We start from the raw sequence: 18,611 nt of genomic DNA, 5'->3' as shown, positions 1-18,611 counted from the left end.
TTCGTTGTTTTGTTTTCTTTTAGTCCCTGTCGGTCATAACCTCTGCAATTTTTCCAGTCACGTACTGCTCGCTCCATTTCAGACTTTTTTTTATTATATGAGTGTTTATGTCTCATTCTTTTTCGATTCTTCCATTATATCTTCTAGTTACCTAGCGCCAGGTCCATAAATATTGGGACAGCGCCACAATTCTAACATTTTTGGCTCTATACATCACCACAATGGATTTTAAATAAAACAAGCAAGATGTGCTTTAACTGCAGACTGTCAGCTTTAATGTGAGGGTATTTATATCCAAATCAGGTGACTGGTGTAGGAATTACAACAGTTTGCATATGTGCCTCCCACTCGTGGGACCAAAAGTAATGGGACAGAATAATATTCATAAATAAAACTTTCACTTTTTAATACTTGGTTGCACATCCTTTGCAGTCAATTACAGCCTGAATTATGGAGTGCATAGACTTCACCAGATGCTGGTTTCCATTCCTGGTGATGCTCTGCCGGGCCTCTACTGCAACTGTCTTCAGTTCCTGCTTGTTCTTGGGGCATTTTCACTTTAGTTTTGTCTTCAGCAATTGAAATGCATGCTCAATGGGATTCAGGTCAGGTGATTGCATAACATTCCACTTCTTTCCCTTAAAAAACTCTTTGGTTGCTTTTGCAGTATGCTTTGGGTCATTGTCCATCTGCACTGTGAAGCGCCGTCCAATGAGTTCTGGAGCATTTGGCTGAATATGAGCAGATAATATTGCCCGAAACACTTCAGAATTCATCCTGCTGCTTTTGTCAGCAGTCACATCATCAATAAATACAAGAGAACCAGTTCCATTGACAGCCATACATGCACACTCCATGACACTACCACCACCATGCTTCACTGATGAGGTGGTATGCTTAGGATCATGAGCAGTTCCTTTCCTTCTCCATACTCTTCTCTTCCCATCACTCTGGTACAAGTTGATCTTTGTCTCATCTGTCCATAGGATGTTGTTCCAGAACTGTGAAGGGTATTTTAGATGTTGTTTGGCAAACTGGTCTTCCTGTATTTGAGGCTCACCAATGGTTTATATCTTGTGGTGAACCCTCTGTATTCACTCTGGTGAAGTCTTCTCTTGATTGTTGACTTTGACACACATACTTCTACCTCCTGGAGAGTGTTCTTGATGTGGCCAACTGTTGTGAAGGAAGTGAACGCAGTGCTGCTGCGAGGGCTGCGTTCTCTACATTGTTCACCTGCTCGCCGTTGACATTGCAGTGTTCTTACAGCTTTCAGTCTCATTCACTTGAATGTTACGTGGTGTAACAACAACTGCATCTTTGTATTCAAGTGAATGGGATGCAGGATCTGTAATTACAATGCTTGCTCCTGTAGTGTCGACGGAGAGCAGGTAAACAGAGAGAATGGAGCCGTCGCACCGGAGCTGTGTTCTCTTCAAACACCTGACCAGTGGGGGTGCCGGAGGTCGGACATTCACAGGTAGGTCTTCAATATGGGAAACCAGCCAACCACTTTAATACAGAGACCAAGTCCTGCCACCCTGGTGGGGGGGAAATGGAAAATAGCCTGCTGTGATAAAAAAAAATGGAGAAAGAGAAAACATTTGCTAATCAATAAGAATGGAAAAGCAGAAGTATGATAAGTCACCAGAAATATTTATTCATCAAGAAGTGAAGTCCAGTGGAGGTGGACCAGAGATGTTACGTGGTCTCTTATGGTCCATTTGCAAGTTTCCATGTCAGGCACTGATGGGTTGAGTAAGAATTTGGAACTTGGAGAAGGGATACCCGTTATCAGGTACCAGTCGCAGGAAGCAATATCAGGTCCCAAGGCCTGGAGAAAGCCATGCTCAAGGTGGAAGGGATGCCAGGGGGTCTAGCTGGGAGTCCAGCCACAAAAAAATTTGACTCGTGGTGGTATTTGTAGCCTTTGTGGTGCTGCACCCATATCAGTCTTGTCATTGCTGTTTTTGTGCATGAACTTGGATGGTGAACAAGATGGAGTCTTCTCCTAGGTTGGAATCTGAAAAGCAAATATATATATGAACAGATGTAGCAGAGCGTAAAAGGGTTTTCCGACACAGTGAAAAGCCGGTCTGATGGGCTGGCAATCTTTCACAACAATCGAGGATGTCATACTCCCTTCACCGATGTGGTGATGTCCAGACCCCGCTGCACTCCACTTCCTGCTTGTGTTCTTGACATGGCAGGAAATGGCGTTCTGCCAGTCATTGCTGCAGCAGTGATTGGCGGAGCGACATTCCCATCTATTTCCTGTCATGTTGAGTACACAAGCCGGAAGTGAAGTACAGTGAGGGCCCGGGCACCGAAGGACCAGGAGCGACAAGGTGAGAGTAGTATTCTATATTTCTTCTCAGACATTCACAGCTCATGGGGTCGGCTTTTCATTGCTCCAGAATACCCCTTTATTATTTAGGTCTTTGTGACTACATGGTTAGGACTAGGGTTGTTGCGGGTATCGAAATTTCGATACCCAATCGATACTTTTGTCCCGGTATCGATACGATACCGCGATTTCCGGTTTTTCGATACTGGGCTGCGCTTCTGCGCAGTCTAGTATCTCTGAACATGAGCGCGCGGCTATCGGCGCGCTCATGTTCTCTCAGCAGCACGGGGAGAAGGAAGCTGTCCTCCCTCCCCCTGTGCTGCTGCCGCTGCCACCAATGAGAAGCGAGGGGCGGAGGAGGGGCGGCAATGAGAAGAGAGGGGCGGAGGAGGGGCGGCAATGAGAAGAGAGGGGCGGAGGAGGGGCGGGCGCACTGCGCCACCAATGATAGGATTATTTCCACACAGAGCGGCGCCCAGCGATGTCCCAGCACTCACCATTGGTCCTGGGCGCCGCTCCGTTCGCCTGCAGTGCCCCATTACTGTCTCCTCTCCTGCTCCACATGCTGCTGATTACTATCGGAGCGATGGGAGGAGACATCAGCTTCACTAGTGGGCGTTCCTTCTCCCTGCGCTGCGATTGGACAGCGCTACAGCCAGGGAGAAGGAACGCCCACTAGTGAATCTGATGTCTCCTCCCATCGCTCCGATAGTAATCAGCAGCATGTGGAGCAGGAGAGGAGACAGTAATGGGGCACTGCAGGCGAACGGAGCGGCGCCCAGGACTAATGGTGAGTGCTGAGACATTGCTGGGCGCCGCTCTGTGTGGCCTGATAGTGAAAGTCTGGACTCATATACAGTAGTCAGTCTTTAACACATACAGGAGGCGGGTGCCGGCAGCAGAATCGCATTGCCGGCACCCTGCCCCTGACAGGGAGCTGCGATCAGCGGCAGTTAACTGCCGCTGATCTGCCAGTACCCGCCTCCTGTATAAAGAGGTAGTTATCATTGCCCCCCCCCCTCTCAACCCACCCATCCCATTAAAATCATTGGTGGCACAGTGCGCCGGCCCCTCTCAACCCCCCAGTATTAAAATCATTGGTGGCAGTGGCCACAGGGACCTCTCCCCCCCCCCCCCCCCCTCATTGGTGGTGCAGTGGCAGCTTCTGATCGTAGCCCCAGCTGTGTAAGCCTGGGGCTCCGATCGGTTACCATGGCAGCCAGGACGCTACAGAAGCCCTGGTTGCCATGGTAACATCTCTGATGCTGTGTGCACAAAGCACAGAGCAGCAGGGACAGTGTGGAGTCCTATTCACCCTGATAGAGATCTATCAGGGTGAATAGGACAAGGGATGAAAGATCCCAGGTTCTAGCCCCTAAGGGGGAAATAGTTATTAAATAAAAAGTGTAAAAAAAACACTAAAATATGAAGTATAAATCACCCCCTTTTCCCAATTTCACATATAAAATATATAAATAATAAACACATTACATCGCCACGTCAGAAAAGTCCAAACTATTAAAATATATTAAAAAAATCTAGGTGGTGAATGCCGGAACAGAAAAAATAAAATAAAAACTGCGCGATTCGCCATTTTTAAAAATGAGGAATGCACGTGGCTTTTTTTGTTTATTTTTTTCGCGTGGTATCGAATGGTATCGAGTATCGCAATACTTTTTCATGGTATCGAAACCGAATCAAAAAATTGGTATCGCAACAACTCTAGTTAGGACATGTGTAGATCTTTTCTAATATAGTATAAAATACAGTGTGTATATATGGGAGAAAAATGTTTTTAATCTACAACTGGATTTGGTGGGAAAATTATGAATATTTTGCGTTATGTAAAAGTCACTTACCTGGGCAAACTCCAAACACTCTTACAGCAGTTTTCACGCCCCCTTGGAGCACCGTGCTGTGTTCTGTCTTGGTGGTTTGTAACAGAAGATGGAGATGTTCTGTGCTTAGTTAAAAGCCACCCTGTGGCATAGGGGACAGCTGCGGTTGTTCTGGAGCCACTGAGTGATGCAGGCGTGATGGTAAATGTGGCCGCAAGGCAGAGATGTCACCTGCTCGCCCTTAGTGAAATCAGTCAGGCAGATTATACATGACTGTGGCTCCTCCGCTTTGATGGTAATTGTGGGGAGAGCTCCAATTTGCTGGGTCCTGCAGCTTGGTGGAGGCTGGTGGGGCACACCCAGTGGAGCCGGTGTTGGGGGCTCTGGCGGTGGTATGGCCTGAGGTCTCATGGTGCCCATCCTCTGCAGCTGAATTAAGATGTTATACAGGCGTTCTACAGAGTGTATGGGAGACCTCCTGGGTGGCTGGATCTCCCTGGTCCTGCGGCTTGGTGGTATAGGCCGAGGATGGTGGAATTCAGGTGTGGTGGCCTCAGCACTCTCCCAGCTGCTCCCCTCAGATGGTCGGGGGTCTTGGGCTGGTGCAGGTCTTATCGGAGAGCGGCTTCTCTCCCTGGCAGATGTTAATTGCCACGGAGGAGCTCTGAACCCAGAGACATCAGGATGTTGTGTGTCTTGAGCTCTTCTCTGAGCTGACCTTAATCTTTGTAGAATAATAGTCTGACCTAAAAGAGCAAGGATATGAAGAATTATCTATATATCCAATATGTATCTGTCTAAATGTCTCTGCTGTTGTAGCCTGGACATAGTGACTTAGTAAGTCACTTTTTGGCTCCTGTTAAAGAGGTTGTCCAGCCTTTTTTTTAAGTGATGGCCTATCCTCAGGACAGGCCATATATAGCTGATTTGCAGTAATTGGATACCCCACACCAATCAGATGAAACTACATTGCACGGCCACCACTGTAGAGTCCAGTGCTTGTCACTGTTATTGTCATTGAAGTCAATGGGAGCAGTGATGAGCGGCACCTGCACTAAACTCACAGGGGTGCAAATACAGATGTCAGATGCCATGTATTTGTATGGAGGAGACTGATTGATGTGTCTAGTCACCTGACCCTTCATCAGTGGTCATCTTATGTACAGGACCTCTGCCCAACAAGACAACGTACCTCATTAAAAAGTAGAAGATGGAGCATAACATCAACAAACACTACTGGGTTTAGGTCAAATTCATGAAATATCACAAGATGGTTAATAAATGTGGTGCCTTTTTATGTCTAACATTTCTGTTTTGAGATGTTCCCCTACTTTCTGTACCCCCTTCACTGGAGCAAGATTGAGACATTCTGGGACTTTTTTTTTTATTTTTTTTTAAAAAAGGCTCCATTGATGAATCCATCTTAAATCAGTTACACAGGCTAACCCTCCCACCCACTTGAGTGAGTGGAGTTAAAATGCAAAATGTATCAAAACATATGTGCAAGTAAGCTCCAAAAAGTCTCAGATTCCTATTCTGGGACATGCAGGACGTGATAAATTCCCCCCTTTAACTACTCAATGTCCAACTCCTTTAACATCTTGGTTATCACCAGATGACATAGTTGCACCCATGTGTCCTGTTGGAGTTTAGACTACTTGTCCCTACTACAGATAATGAAAGCAAAGACTGTCTAGCTTTTATTCAATGTGTCACTTACCCTCGTTCTGGGGCCGACTAAGCCACGCGTTGTTGTCTGCGTTCAGCTGACGAAGTTCCCGGGATCCCATGTCTGGTTTCCCGAGCCGGATGTCTATAACTGAGGAAAATGTCCTCAAGTGGCCCTGATATTATTGGGCCTTGAGGAAAAAATCAAGGGAAAAAAAGGACAGGAAGCAAACACTAGAAATTAAACCTAGCTCACTCTTCCAGAGCCAAAGTAAAGAAAATGGCGCAGAGATGACTGTGCAGAGGCGTCTTCTAGGTTCCTGTACATTGTGATGTCATACAGAGGAACCTGTTCTAGATCACTGCACTGTGACATCACCACAGCCTGGCTGCCATGTTGCTTCCTGCCAACTGCTCAGTATCTACAATGGTTGTTATGTCTTCTAGATTATTAGCTTCTTATATTTCACTTCCCTGATATTTTATTATTATTTTTCTTCTTTTTGGATCCCCTCCTGGCTTTTTGTCGGAAAAAAAAAAACGCATCATGAAGTGTATCTGTGTACAATAATGGTGGTAAAAAGCGCAAATTATGGCACATGCTGTATTTGTACCAAAATATGTGACTTTTGTGCTTCTTGACCATATTCCCAAGTGTCTCAAAAAGGGGAGGAGAGGAGCCGTCACCAGATTTACTATAATTTACACCAGAAACCGGTATAAATTAAAATGTCTAATCCAGCTCCTAGTGGGCGTAGAATTCAGTTTCTGGAGCACGGAGGACCTGAGCTGTGTCATTTTATTAAGAGTCATTTGCCTCTTCATATATCTGGTGCATCTCACTCCGGTGCACAGGAGATTAAGACAGACATAGGAAACTGGATCAATCTCAGGCAGAGTCTCTGCCGCTTAGGACTGCGCAGTGTAGTTCCGCATTTTGTCGCTGTATGCTGCTCTGTGGGGTCCCTGTTACATAGAGAGTACATCGGTTATATGGTACCCATTGGCACACGCTGCCATTTTTTTTGCAGGGCGCTGACATAGAAAATCCATCCCTCCTTCATCACTAGGTGCAGCTCACCAGTTCTTGGCCCCTCGCACAGACTGTGCTTCTAAACAGTTGACTCCAGCAGTTGAGTCCATGGCAATGAAAATGGTGGTTGACAGCATTCAGCGCAGGTGCAGACATTATACTTTATCTCTGTGCGGACTCCACTCCTGATATTGGCTCACAATCACTGCAGTGTGAACTGGGCCTAAGCTGCATTTTTAGAATGGTGCAGACGCATGCCTCCCAAGTGTCCCTCTGTTGGGGGGGACAGTTCCTCTTTCTGACCTAAGTCCCTCTGTCCCATTATTGATCCTCAAGTGCCCCTCTTTTTGACCTGGGGAATTAATGTATAAATGTGCATTAATACATTTACTAAACTGCTTCTTACTAAAGTGTCTGTATGGTTTTTACCTGTATATTAGACCGGAACTTCATGACGGGGGTATCGGTTATGCATCGTTCGCCTCATCCACTTACCTTAGTACACTCCATTCCCCGATCCCAATAAGATTCGGACCACCAACTGGAAATGTAATGGCCACAGCAGCCGTTTATTAAATAACAATTATAAAATAACCATAACCTAATACTGATAATCCCCAATGGGGGGAGGTCCTTGAAGCGCCAAAAACATCGAGCTGGTGAGCCATTCTTGCCTCCAATGTCCTCCGATTCCACCGTGACCAACTCCAAAGACCACCGCCACAAGCCGCCGTGACATGTTCTCTCCCCAACGAACCCCTCCCCATGCTACAACCCCATTCCCCCAACCACAGGGAAGGGTGGGTGGGAGCTTTTCTTTTCACCTAAAATGGCGCCATGCCGCCTTCCTCCCTGCCTATTTAACCCCTTAACTCCACCCCCCCTTACTCGAACTGACCTATCCTAACCCCTCTCCCTACCTATAACCCCCCCTCCCAGCCGTAAGCCCTAGCTCGAAGGCACCACCGAATGACCCCCCTCGATTCACCACAACCGCTCGGTCCACCTGGAAGTCCAGCCCCAACCATGGGGCGCCACCCAATGTCCTCAGATTCCACCGTGACCAACTCCAAGGAAGCCCTCCCCCCCCACCGCCACCGACTACCGGAATTGACCACCTCAACTCCGGGCGTTCCTCCAAAACCTTAGGGCCACCTCAATGCCATCCTCCACATATCCAGCCCTACCGCATTCAAGTGCACACCGTCCGACCTCCAGAAAGCCCCCCACTCCAGCCTCCAACTCCCTATGCCTGACTACCACCGCCCGTTCCTAGCCATAAAACGCCCTATTCACCTTCACCCGCGCCTTATTCACGGCTTCCACTGACCGAGCCTCCCTCCACACCTGCCGGGGAACAATATCAGACCACACGGTCACCATACATGGGAACGATGACCACAACCGCAAAAAATGCCACTTAACCTCCTTAATCAGCTCCCGGATAGTCTTTGCCGCCAGATCGTTGCCCCCCGCATGGACCACTAACACATAAGGTGCCCTATCCATTCTCACAAACCTATGAATCTCAGGCAACACCCCCTTCCAAACCATACCCCTTCGCCCAATACACCTTACCACCGTAGACTCCCTGTCAAAGCCCAACTGCTGCCCGGACAGCCCCCCAGAAGACTTAAGAATGCCCCAGAATCCACACCAGAGTGGGTGCCGCATCTGCAATGAGAAAAACACAAGAACAATACCGCAGCTTTTGCACGCAACACAACAAACCCTCAACACATCTGCCCCCTGTCCACTATAGGCGATCCAAACGAACATACGACCTAAACCTCACCGATTCCCAACGTCCAATCCGCTTAATAACATCCTCACCCAGGCCCAACCTTGACGCTTCCGTTGCTGCCCTGATCCTGAAGGAGTGGCTAGAATACCCCTCCCTATCCAACCCCGCCCGGCTCGAACACTTATAGAAAATCGCAGAGAACTGAAAACGAGACAAAAAGGTGCCATCTGCATGAACCAACAGAGCGGACACCGCCCTCCCAACCCCTCCCCATAATACCGTAGACATTGAACCGGGCACACATCACAACCCTCAACCCAAAAAAGCACCACCTTCCGACCCCTACCCAACGCATCCTTTTTTGACCGCCGGATCACAAATTCCACCCTATCCGCAAACAATTCAACATCCTCCCTCAAAAGTCCCCCCACCCTACTCACCGACGGACAAACCAGTTCACCCACACGCATCGCCCCAAAAAACGTCAACCGAAACAACCGAACTTCCCCCTCCAACCTACAAACCCCCCAACTGAAGCAACAACCCAAACGACACCGGCCTCCTCCCATCCACCCCCGCACCCATCCTCTGCCACCCTTTTAAAGCCTGCACCACCAAAAAGGATTTTGTAACATCCACCATACGCCGAGCCTTAAAGCCAAACGCCAACCCTGCCATGGATCCGTTAACCTTGCTAACCGACCAACCTTGCTCCCTACAATGGCCCAAAAACATTAATAAAGACAATTCCAGCTCCTCATTCCCCACTCCCAAAACGGTACACCAATTCTCCCAAGCCCTCATATACATATCCCACGTACCCGGCGCCAAAGAATTCTTCGGTCATCCACCAAAGTTGTTTTATGTGGTCCTCTGGGTCTTTTAGTGTTGCTGAGCTCACCGATGCATTCCTTCTTTTTAAAAATGTTCCAAGCAGTTGTTTTGGCCACACCTAATGTTTTTGCTATCTTTCTGATGGGTTTGTTTTGTTTTTTCAGCCTAATAATGGCTTGTTTCACTGATAGTGACAGCTCTTTGGATCTCATCTTGAGAGTTGACTGCAACAGATTCCAAATGCAAATAGCACACTTGAAATGAACTCTGGACCTTTTACCTGCTCATTGTAATTGGGATAATGAGGGAATAACACACACCTGGCCATGGAACAGCTGAGAAGCCAATTGTCCCATTACTTTTGGTGCCTTAACAAGTGGGAGGCACATATGCAAACTGTTGTAATTCCTACACCGTTCACCTGATTTAGATGTAAATACCCTCAAATTAAAGCTGACAGTCTGCAGTTAAAGCACATCTTGTTCGTTTAATTTCAAATCCATTGTGGTGGTGTATACAGCCAAAAATGTTAGAATTGTGTTAATATCCCAATATTTATGGACCTGACTGTATATAAATTCTGCCTCTTGTCAGACCTGTTTTCCTATACAGATCCTGCTTTATTCTCTGGGAAAAGTGTTTATATTTATCAAGCAACATACTGCAGTAAAAAATTAATAGTGAGCATTGCTTGCTTAGCTACAGTATTTTCTTAAAGGGGTTGTCTCACCTCCTCCTTTTAGGCGCTGCCTCTGGTCGCTAGGCTGAACTTTCTTTTCTGGGGAGGGGGGAGGCAGTGCCTGTTAGTATGACTGAAAGCACAGGCAAGCGCGCTGGGATGATCTAATCCTGCCCATTGCATTTGCGTGCTTGCTCCCAAGGCTGCTAGTGAATCAAATTCATCAGCAGCGTTGGCAGAGCGACACTGACAAGTTGTACTTGTATTTTTAGCAAGCCGATGCCGGTGGATTAACCCCTCATATGCCGCGGTCAGCGCTGACTGCGGCATATGGGAGGTTTGCGCTCCCTCACCTGATGGATCGGGTCCCTGCTGTGCTGTGGCGGTGACTCGATCGTTGCCATGGCAGCCCCAAGCCATGCCGAGGCTTGGGGCCTGTTAACTATGGAAGCCTAAGAGGCCCAGCCCCCAGGCTGGGTCTCCTTGGCAACTGTTAGCGTCTTACAGTGTAAGACACTAACCGTTCAATACAGCACAATACAGATGTATTGTGCTGTATTGAAACAAGGATCAGACCCTGTAATGTTGAAGTCCCATAGTGGGACAAAAAATTAAGTGAAAAAAAAAGTTAATAAAATGTTTCAGTATCAAACAGAGCAGTTTTACTTATATGCAGAATTTGCACATTAAGGGCTGTTTCACACGAGCAGATGCTTAGCGTGGCATCCGCTCCGTGAAAGCGTGCCAAGACCCAATGCAGACTGCCGAGGCACGGAGCATTAACATGATTGATAATGCTCCGTGCCTCTCTGTGATCTCTTTACTACAAAATCACGGTGACAACTTTATCTCACTGTGATTTCGTAGTAAAGCGATCACAGAGAGGCACGGAGCATTATCAGTCATGTTAATGCTCCGTGCCTCTGCAGTCTGCATCAGGTCTTGGCACTCTTTCACGGAGCGGATGCCACAGCCCTTACTGTGGCGCTTTCATTACCTAATCAGAAGTGAACTATGCACTAGTTACCTACACTGACGCTAATCATGATTCCTTAAAATATTTTTTCGTTTTTTTTTTTTTTTTTAGATGCCATTAAGGAATTTAAAGAGGCCAGAATGAACCAATCTGAACAAGAATTGGAATCGGAACAGCCAAAACCTGCTAAAGGTGTAAAAAAAGAAGCTGAGAACAAACCTAAGCAAGGCAAGACAAAATAGCAGAGGAAAAACATTGAAAGAAAACTGGAGAATAATGTTGTAGATGTCTGTGTGCTTTCTGCATCCGTTTCTCCATTCCGCAAAAGACAGAACATGTCCTATACTTTGCCCAAAAAAAACCCAAAAAAAACACAGAAGCAATACAGACATTACATGGACATTATCCATATTTTGCGGATCTCCGTTTTGCAGACCACAAAATAAATACGGTCGGGTGAAATTAAGGCCGAATTCATACGATTTTGGGATGGCCGTGTACATTTTGAAGACTGCAAACCGCTGATCCGTAAAAACACAGGCACTGGCCATTTGCACCCGCTTCTCGCTGTGGACCCATTGACTTCAAAGGGTCTGCGATCTGCAAGATGCAACCAAAGTTAGGACATGTACTATCTTTTGCGATGCAGAGCCATGCCTTAAGGGGGTGTTTACAGGCGTATCTGTTTTGCGGTGCACAAATCGCAGATCTGCAAAACACGGATACCAGCTGTGCGCATCCTGGATTATCCCCTTTATTAGGTTTCGCACTATGTAACAAATGCCTATTCGTGCCAGCAAAACGGTTCTGTGTTGCATTTTCTTTTAAAGAATGGGTCCGCATCAGATCTGCAAAGAATGCGGATCGGATGCGGACTGAAAATACAGTAATGAGAAGAAGTGAGAAAGAATCTAATAACTTTATTTGCGACATACAGAAAAATTAAAATCCAAGTTGCCTACTTGTTTCGAGCGTGCAAAGCGCTCTTAGGCCTCCTGTATTTTGTTTTCGGGTGCGTTTAGTTTTTTTTGCGATAGGATGTGGACCCATTAATTTCAACCATGTGCTGTCCGCATCAGTATGTCCGTTCCATAGACCCGCAAAAAAAATAGAACATGTCCTATTCTTGTCCGTTTTAGGCATTGTTACATTGTATCCGCAAAAAAAATGATGGCCTACAGATGTCATCCATTTTTTTTTTTTTTGCGGATCCGCAATTTGCGGACCGCAAAACACATACGGTCATGTGCATGTAGCCTTAGTCATAGCATCTACATTTTAAATCAACAACATATGATTTTATGCTATGGATATCCACCACGGATTTCACCCTTTGCAATGTATAGGGTTAAATATGGCAAAACCACAGTAAAAATGCTGTAAAATCTGCAGCAGAAAATCTGCTTCATATGACCATATCCATAAAGGGGTTTTGTGACATTTTCAAGTTATCCATCCTATCCAAAGGATAGGGGATAATTCACTGATCCACATTTTTGGTGGTCAAACCCCCATCGATCAGTTAATTATTCCCTATCCTTGGCACAACCCCTTTAATGTGCATTTATACAAAACTGCAGGGGTGTGGAACCTTTTTGCTGCAGGGGGCCATTTGGATATAATTTGCGGGCCATACAAGATCCTCAACTTAAAAATTTGACTGCTATATTTGGTCAAACATATAGCTCCTTGGGGGTAAGTTGCGCTTCAATGAAAAAAAATCCATAGTGCTGTATTCTTGCAAGACAAAATGGTGCCTACACTATATATATATATTATATATAGTACAGGCACCATTTTGACCAAATATAGCAGTAACTTTTTTGAGAATATTATATATTAAGTTCTTTATTTTTTTATTTGGCATTAATGGCAGCCATGCTCATCCAAGAGGGTCCAGAGAGATGTTCACCCAGCTTCCACTCTCCCTGCCTTTGTCCCTTTTTTAGCTTCAGATCTGCCCCCCCCCCACCTCCATCAGCCGCCCATCAGACCCCCCAGCCTGCATCAGCCTCAGATCTCACTCCCATCAGACCCTCGTTAGACCCTCCCTAGCCTCGGATCAGACCACCAAAGCGTCCATCAGCCTCAGACTAGACCCCCCAGTCTCAGATCAGACCCTCCCAGCCTCCATTAGCCACAGATCAGCCTCCCATCAGACCCCCTCAGCCTCAGATCAGACCTTTCCAGCCTCCATTAGCCTCAGTTCAGCCCCCATCAGACCCCCCCAGCCTGAACTTCATATTGGACCCCCAATCAGACCTCAGATCAGACGTTGTAAAAAAATAAATAAACATACCTCTCCAGCTCTGAACGGCGCTGTCAGTAGGCAGATTCATGGCAGGGGTCCAACACCCGACACCCCTCCGGGTCAGCTGGTTGATGAGAAGGCTGTGCAGGCCTGAGGATAGGTCATCAATATTAAAATCCTGGAAAACCCCTTTAAATGATTCAGTATCAAACAGAGCAGTTTTACTTATATGCATAATTTGCACATTTACTGTGGCGCTTTCATTACCTAATCAGATATGAACTATGCTCTACAGTACTTACCTACACTGACGCTAATCATGATTCCTTAAAATATTTTTTCGTTGTTTTTTTTTTTTAGATGCTATTAAGGCATTTAAAGAGGCCAGAATGAACCAATCTGAACAAGAATCGGAATCGGAACAGCCCAAACCTGCTAAAGGTGTAAAAAAAGAAGCTCAGAACAAACCTAAGCAAGGTAAGGCAAAATAGCAGAGGAATAACATTGAGAGAAAACTGGAGAACAATGTTGTAGATGTCTGTGTGCTTTCTGCATCCGTTTCTCCATTCCGCAATAGACAGAACATTTCCTATACTTTGCCCAAAAAAAAAAACACAGAAGCAATTTTGGGATGGCCGTGTACATTTTGCAGACTGCAAACCGCTGATCCGTAAAACACACGCACTGGCCATTTGGACCCATTGACTTCAAGGGGTCTGCGATCTGCAAGATGCGACTAAAGTTAGGACATGTACTATCTTTTGAGATGCAGAGCCATGCTTTAAGGGGGTGTTTACAGGCATATCTGTTTTGCGGTGCACAAATCGCAGATCTGCAAAACACGGATACCAGCTGTGCGCATCCTGGATTTTCCCCTTCTTTAGGTCCCGCACTATGTAACAAATGCCTATTCGTGTCAGCAAAACGGTTCTGTGTTGCATTTTCTTTTAAAGAATGGGTCCGCATCAGATCTGCAAAGAATGCGAAGTGAGAAAAAAATCGAATAACTTTATTTGCGACATACAGAAAAATTAAAATCTAAGTGCAAAATTAAAATCCAAGTTGCCTACTTGTTTCGAGCGTGCAAAGCGCTCTTAGACTTCATGTGTTTTGGTTTCATGTCAGTTTATTTTTTTTTGCGATAGGATGTGGACCCATTTATTTCAATGGGTCCGCAAAAAATGTGGACAGCACACCATGTGCTTTCCGCATCAGTATGTCCGTTCCATAGCCCCGCCCAAAAAATAGAACATGTCCTATTCTTGTCCGTTTTTAGGCATTGTTACAATGTATCCGCAAAAAAAACTGATGGCCTACGGATGTCATCCATTTTATTTTGCGGACCGCAAAACACATATGGTCGTGTGCACGTAGCCTTAGTCATAACATCTTAATTTTAAATCCTCAACATATCATTTTATGCTACGGATATCCACCACGGATTTCACCCTTTGCAATGTATAGGGTTAAATATGCCAAAACCACAGTAAAAATGCTGTAAAATCTGCAGCAGAAAATCTGCTTCATATGACCATATCCATAAAGGGGTTTTGTGACGTTTTCAAGTTATCCTCTATCCAAAGGATAGGGGATAATTCACTGATCCACATTTTTGGTGGTCAAACCCCCATCGATCAGTTACCGTATTTTTCGCCCCATAAGACGCACTTTTTCCCCCCTAAAAGTGGGGGGAAAATCCCCCTGCGTCTTATGGGGTGAATGCTTTCATTTTGCATCGCAGACTGCGATGTATGAGCCGGGAGAGAGGAGGGGCTGGAGTCCAGAACTAGGGGCAGGGCCCTTACACCGGGCCCCGCCGCTCACCGAAGTATTTATAAACATGAATCCTTATCCTGTTATTAAGTTTAACTAACGCTGCGCTCTCCCATGTTCCCCTGTATCCCCACAGCACTTACTAACAAGCTTCAATAGCAGGTAGAGTGGACGGCAGCAGTAACGTCACTCACTGACGTCGAGCACCTGCTCCGCTCACTTTATGAATGAAGCAGGCAGAGCAGGCACGTCAGTGAGTGGAGAGGGGAGACTGTTATGAGGGGGATCTGTGGATCCCCCCATAACAGGTCCATCCACAGATCCCCCACCCCATAATAATGCCATCCACAGATCCCCCCCACCCCATAACAATGCCATCCACAGATCTCCCACCCCATAGCAGTGCCATCCACAGATCCCCCATAACAGTGCCATCCACAGATCCCCCCCCATAACAGCTCCATCCACAGATCCCCCATAACAGCGTCATCCATAGATCCCCCATAACAGCGCCATCCACAGATCCCCCCCACCCCATAACAATGCCATCCACAGATCTCCCACCCCATAGCAGTGCCATCCACAGATCCCCCATAACAGCGCCATCCACAGATCCCCCCATAACAGCGCCATCCACAGATCCCCCCATAACAGCGCCATCCACAGATCCCCCCATAACAGCGCCATCCACAGATCCCCCATAACAGCGCCATCCACAGATCCCCCATAACAGCGCCATCCACAGATCCCCCATAACAGCGCCATCCACAGATCCCCCATAACAGCGCCATCCACAGATCCCCCATAACGGCGCCATCCACAGATCCCCCACATGACAGTGCGCCATCCACAGATCCCCCATAATAGTGTCATGCACAGACAACCATTAATTCAAAACCCACCAAAAGCACACCTTTTGGTTAAAAAATTTTTTTTTTCTGATTTTCCTACTCAAAAACCTAGGTGCGTCTTATATGCCGGTGCGTCTTTTAGGGCGGAAAATACAGTAATTATTCCCTATCCTTGGCACAACCCCTTTAATGTGCATTTATAGAAAACTTGTGGGAGTTTTCCTTTAATGCAGGCGTGTGTTTTTGCTGCAGGGGGCCATTTGGATATAATTTGCGGGCCATACAAGATCCTCAACTTAAAAATTTGACTGCTATATTTGGTCAAACATATATCTGACTTGGGGGTAAGTTGCGCTTCAATAAAAAAAAATCCATAGTGCTGTATTCTTGCAAGACAAAATGGTGCCTACACTATATATATATATATATATTGTATATAGTACAGGCACCATTTTGACCAAATATAGCAGTAACATTTTTGAGAATATTATGGTTCTTTATTTTTTAATTTGGCATTAATGGCAGCCATGCTCATCCAAGAGGGGTCCAGAGAGATGTTCACCCAGCTTCCACTCACCCTGCCTTTGTCCCTTTTTTAGCTTCAGATCTGCCCCCCCCCCCCCCTCACCTCCATCAGCCGCCCATCAGACCCCCCCAGCCTGCATCAGCCTCAGATCTCACTCCCATCAGACCCTCGTTAGACCCTCCCTAGCCTCGGATCAGACCACCAAAGCGTCCATCAGCCTCAGACTAGACCCCCCAGTCTCAGATCAGACCCTCCCAGCCTCCATTAGCCACAGATCAGCCTCCCATCAGACCCTCCAGCCTCAGATCAGACCCTTCCAGCCTCCATTAGCCACAGATCAGCCTCCCATCAGACCCCCAGCCTAAACTTCATATTGGACCCATAATCAGACCTCAGATCAGACGTAAAAAAAAAAACATACCTCTCCAGCTCTGAACGGTGCTGTCACTTGGCAGAGTCACTCACCCTCCTGCCATGCTGTACTGTGACATGACAGCTCACAGTGCTTGCCTATGTGCACTACGTCCTGACACTGTACATACAGAGTGTAGTGCGGAAAAAGACCGGGGAAGGTGAGTACAGCCAATGCAGCGCTGTTCTCACCTTCCTGCGCCTCCCGCATGCTATTGACCTTTTCCATAATTGAAGCATTTGCACTATGTGCTCTGGCAGGTAGTCGGGGCCACATGAAATGATCCCGTGGGCCAGCAGTTCCCCACCCCTGCTTCAATGTGTAGCCTTCCTTAAATGATTCAATATCACACAGGAGATTTACTTATCTACTGTACATTTAGTTAGTACATTTACATTACATAAGCATAGGTGAACTGTAAACTAGTTACCTAAGCATAATTCTAATCATGATTCCTTAAAATCTCCTGATTCTTTTTTGTAGATGCAATTATGGCATTTAAAGAGGCCAGAATTAACCAATCTGAACAAGAAACTGAACCAGAACAGCCCTCTTTACCCCCCAAACCTGCTGAAAGCGTAAAAAAAGAAGCCAAGAACAAGCCAAAACAAGGCAACGCAAAACAGCAAAGGAAAACTATTGAAAGAAAACTGGAGAATAATATTGTGGACAGCCCCGTACTAGAAACAGTAGATAAAGAGACCCATCTTACAGCTAGTGACCACAGTAATGAAGAGCCCATTTCTCCACCCACACCACAAGCTTTACAAGCCATTCCAGAAGTTCCGGCTGTAAAGAACTTGCAAAGTAGTTCAGATAAAGAAACAGGGCAAAATCCCGAAGCAACCCAAAAACTCGAAAAGAAAATTGAACAAAGTATCACTGACCAAAAAGTGGCATCTACAAATGAATCTGATTCTAGTGATCTCGAAGATTCAGATGAAGAAGATAAGGAATACTTTGACGACAGTACAGAAGAAAGGTTTTTAAAGCAGTCATCTGGTTTTGAGGACAGTGATGGTGACAGCGAAGATGATTTTTTCATTGGTAAAGTAAGACAAACCAAAAAGAAAAAATCAAGCAAAAATGCTGACTTGGTCAAGAAAGACAAACTCCCTGCTGGTTTTGTTTTTGCTGGTGGGATTGGCACAGGTGAGAAGAAAGCGACCACAGGCCCGAAGAATGCCAAACTGGAATCTGTCTTTTGCACAACATTAACAGAACAGAAGTCATCGTATATGAAAAGGTAAGACACAGCATTAAGGCTTCTGTTTACACCGGAAAAATTTGAAAAATACATGTGGACGGTAGGAGGCAATGCCATATGATAGTGTTTTATTGGGCACAAATGGCCATTTATCACATAAGCGTCACATTATGGCTAAGTAAATACCTGAGAAACATTCATATTAGTCATAAAATTATCGTTAGTGGGCATGCTTAATGACCAAGAAATCTCTGTATCACTGCTCTCTCTCTGTATCACTGCTCTCTCTCTCTCTCCTGTATCACTGCTCCTCTCTCTGTATCACTGCTCTCTCTCTCTCTCTGTATCACTGCTCTCCTCTCTCTCTCCTCTGTATCACTGCTCTCTTCACTGCTCTCTGTCTCAATGCTCTGTATCATGCTGCTCTCATCTCTCTCTCTGTATCACTGCTCTCTCTCTCTCTGTAGTCACT

The 18,611-nt window shown here is 46.1% G+C and overlaps 1 protein-coding gene across 1 annotated transcript in view; it reads left to right on the top strand.

Annotated features, from left to right (window-relative positions):
- The window catches only part of SRFBP1 (serum response factor binding protein 1), a 127,249-nt gene extending 109,052 nt beyond the window's left edge, over positions 1–18,197 (top strand). Inside the window, exons 6-8 of the mRNA XM_044291125.1 lie at positions 11,231–11,347; positions 13,731–13,847; positions 17,416–18,197. Coding sequence (XP_044147060.1) covers positions 11,231–11,347; positions 13,731–13,847; positions 17,416–18,182 — 1,001 coding nt within the window. The 3' untranslated portion in view covers positions 18,183–18,197. The remainder of the gene's footprint in view (positions 1–11,230; positions 11,348–13,730; positions 13,848–17,415) is intronic.
- Positions 18,198–18,611: the final 414 nt, after the last annotated feature.

Source organism: Bufo gargarizans, chromosome 1, assembly GCF_014858855.1.
Source record: "Bufo gargarizans isolate SCDJY-AF-19 chromosome 1, ASM1485885v1, whole genome shotgun sequence".
Lineage (NCBI taxonomy): Eukaryota > Metazoa > Chordata > Amphibia > Anura > Bufonidae > Bufo > Bufo gargarizans.
The sequence above is the reverse complement of the archived record's forward strand: the minus strand, read 5'-3'. Positions and strand labels throughout refer to the sequence as shown.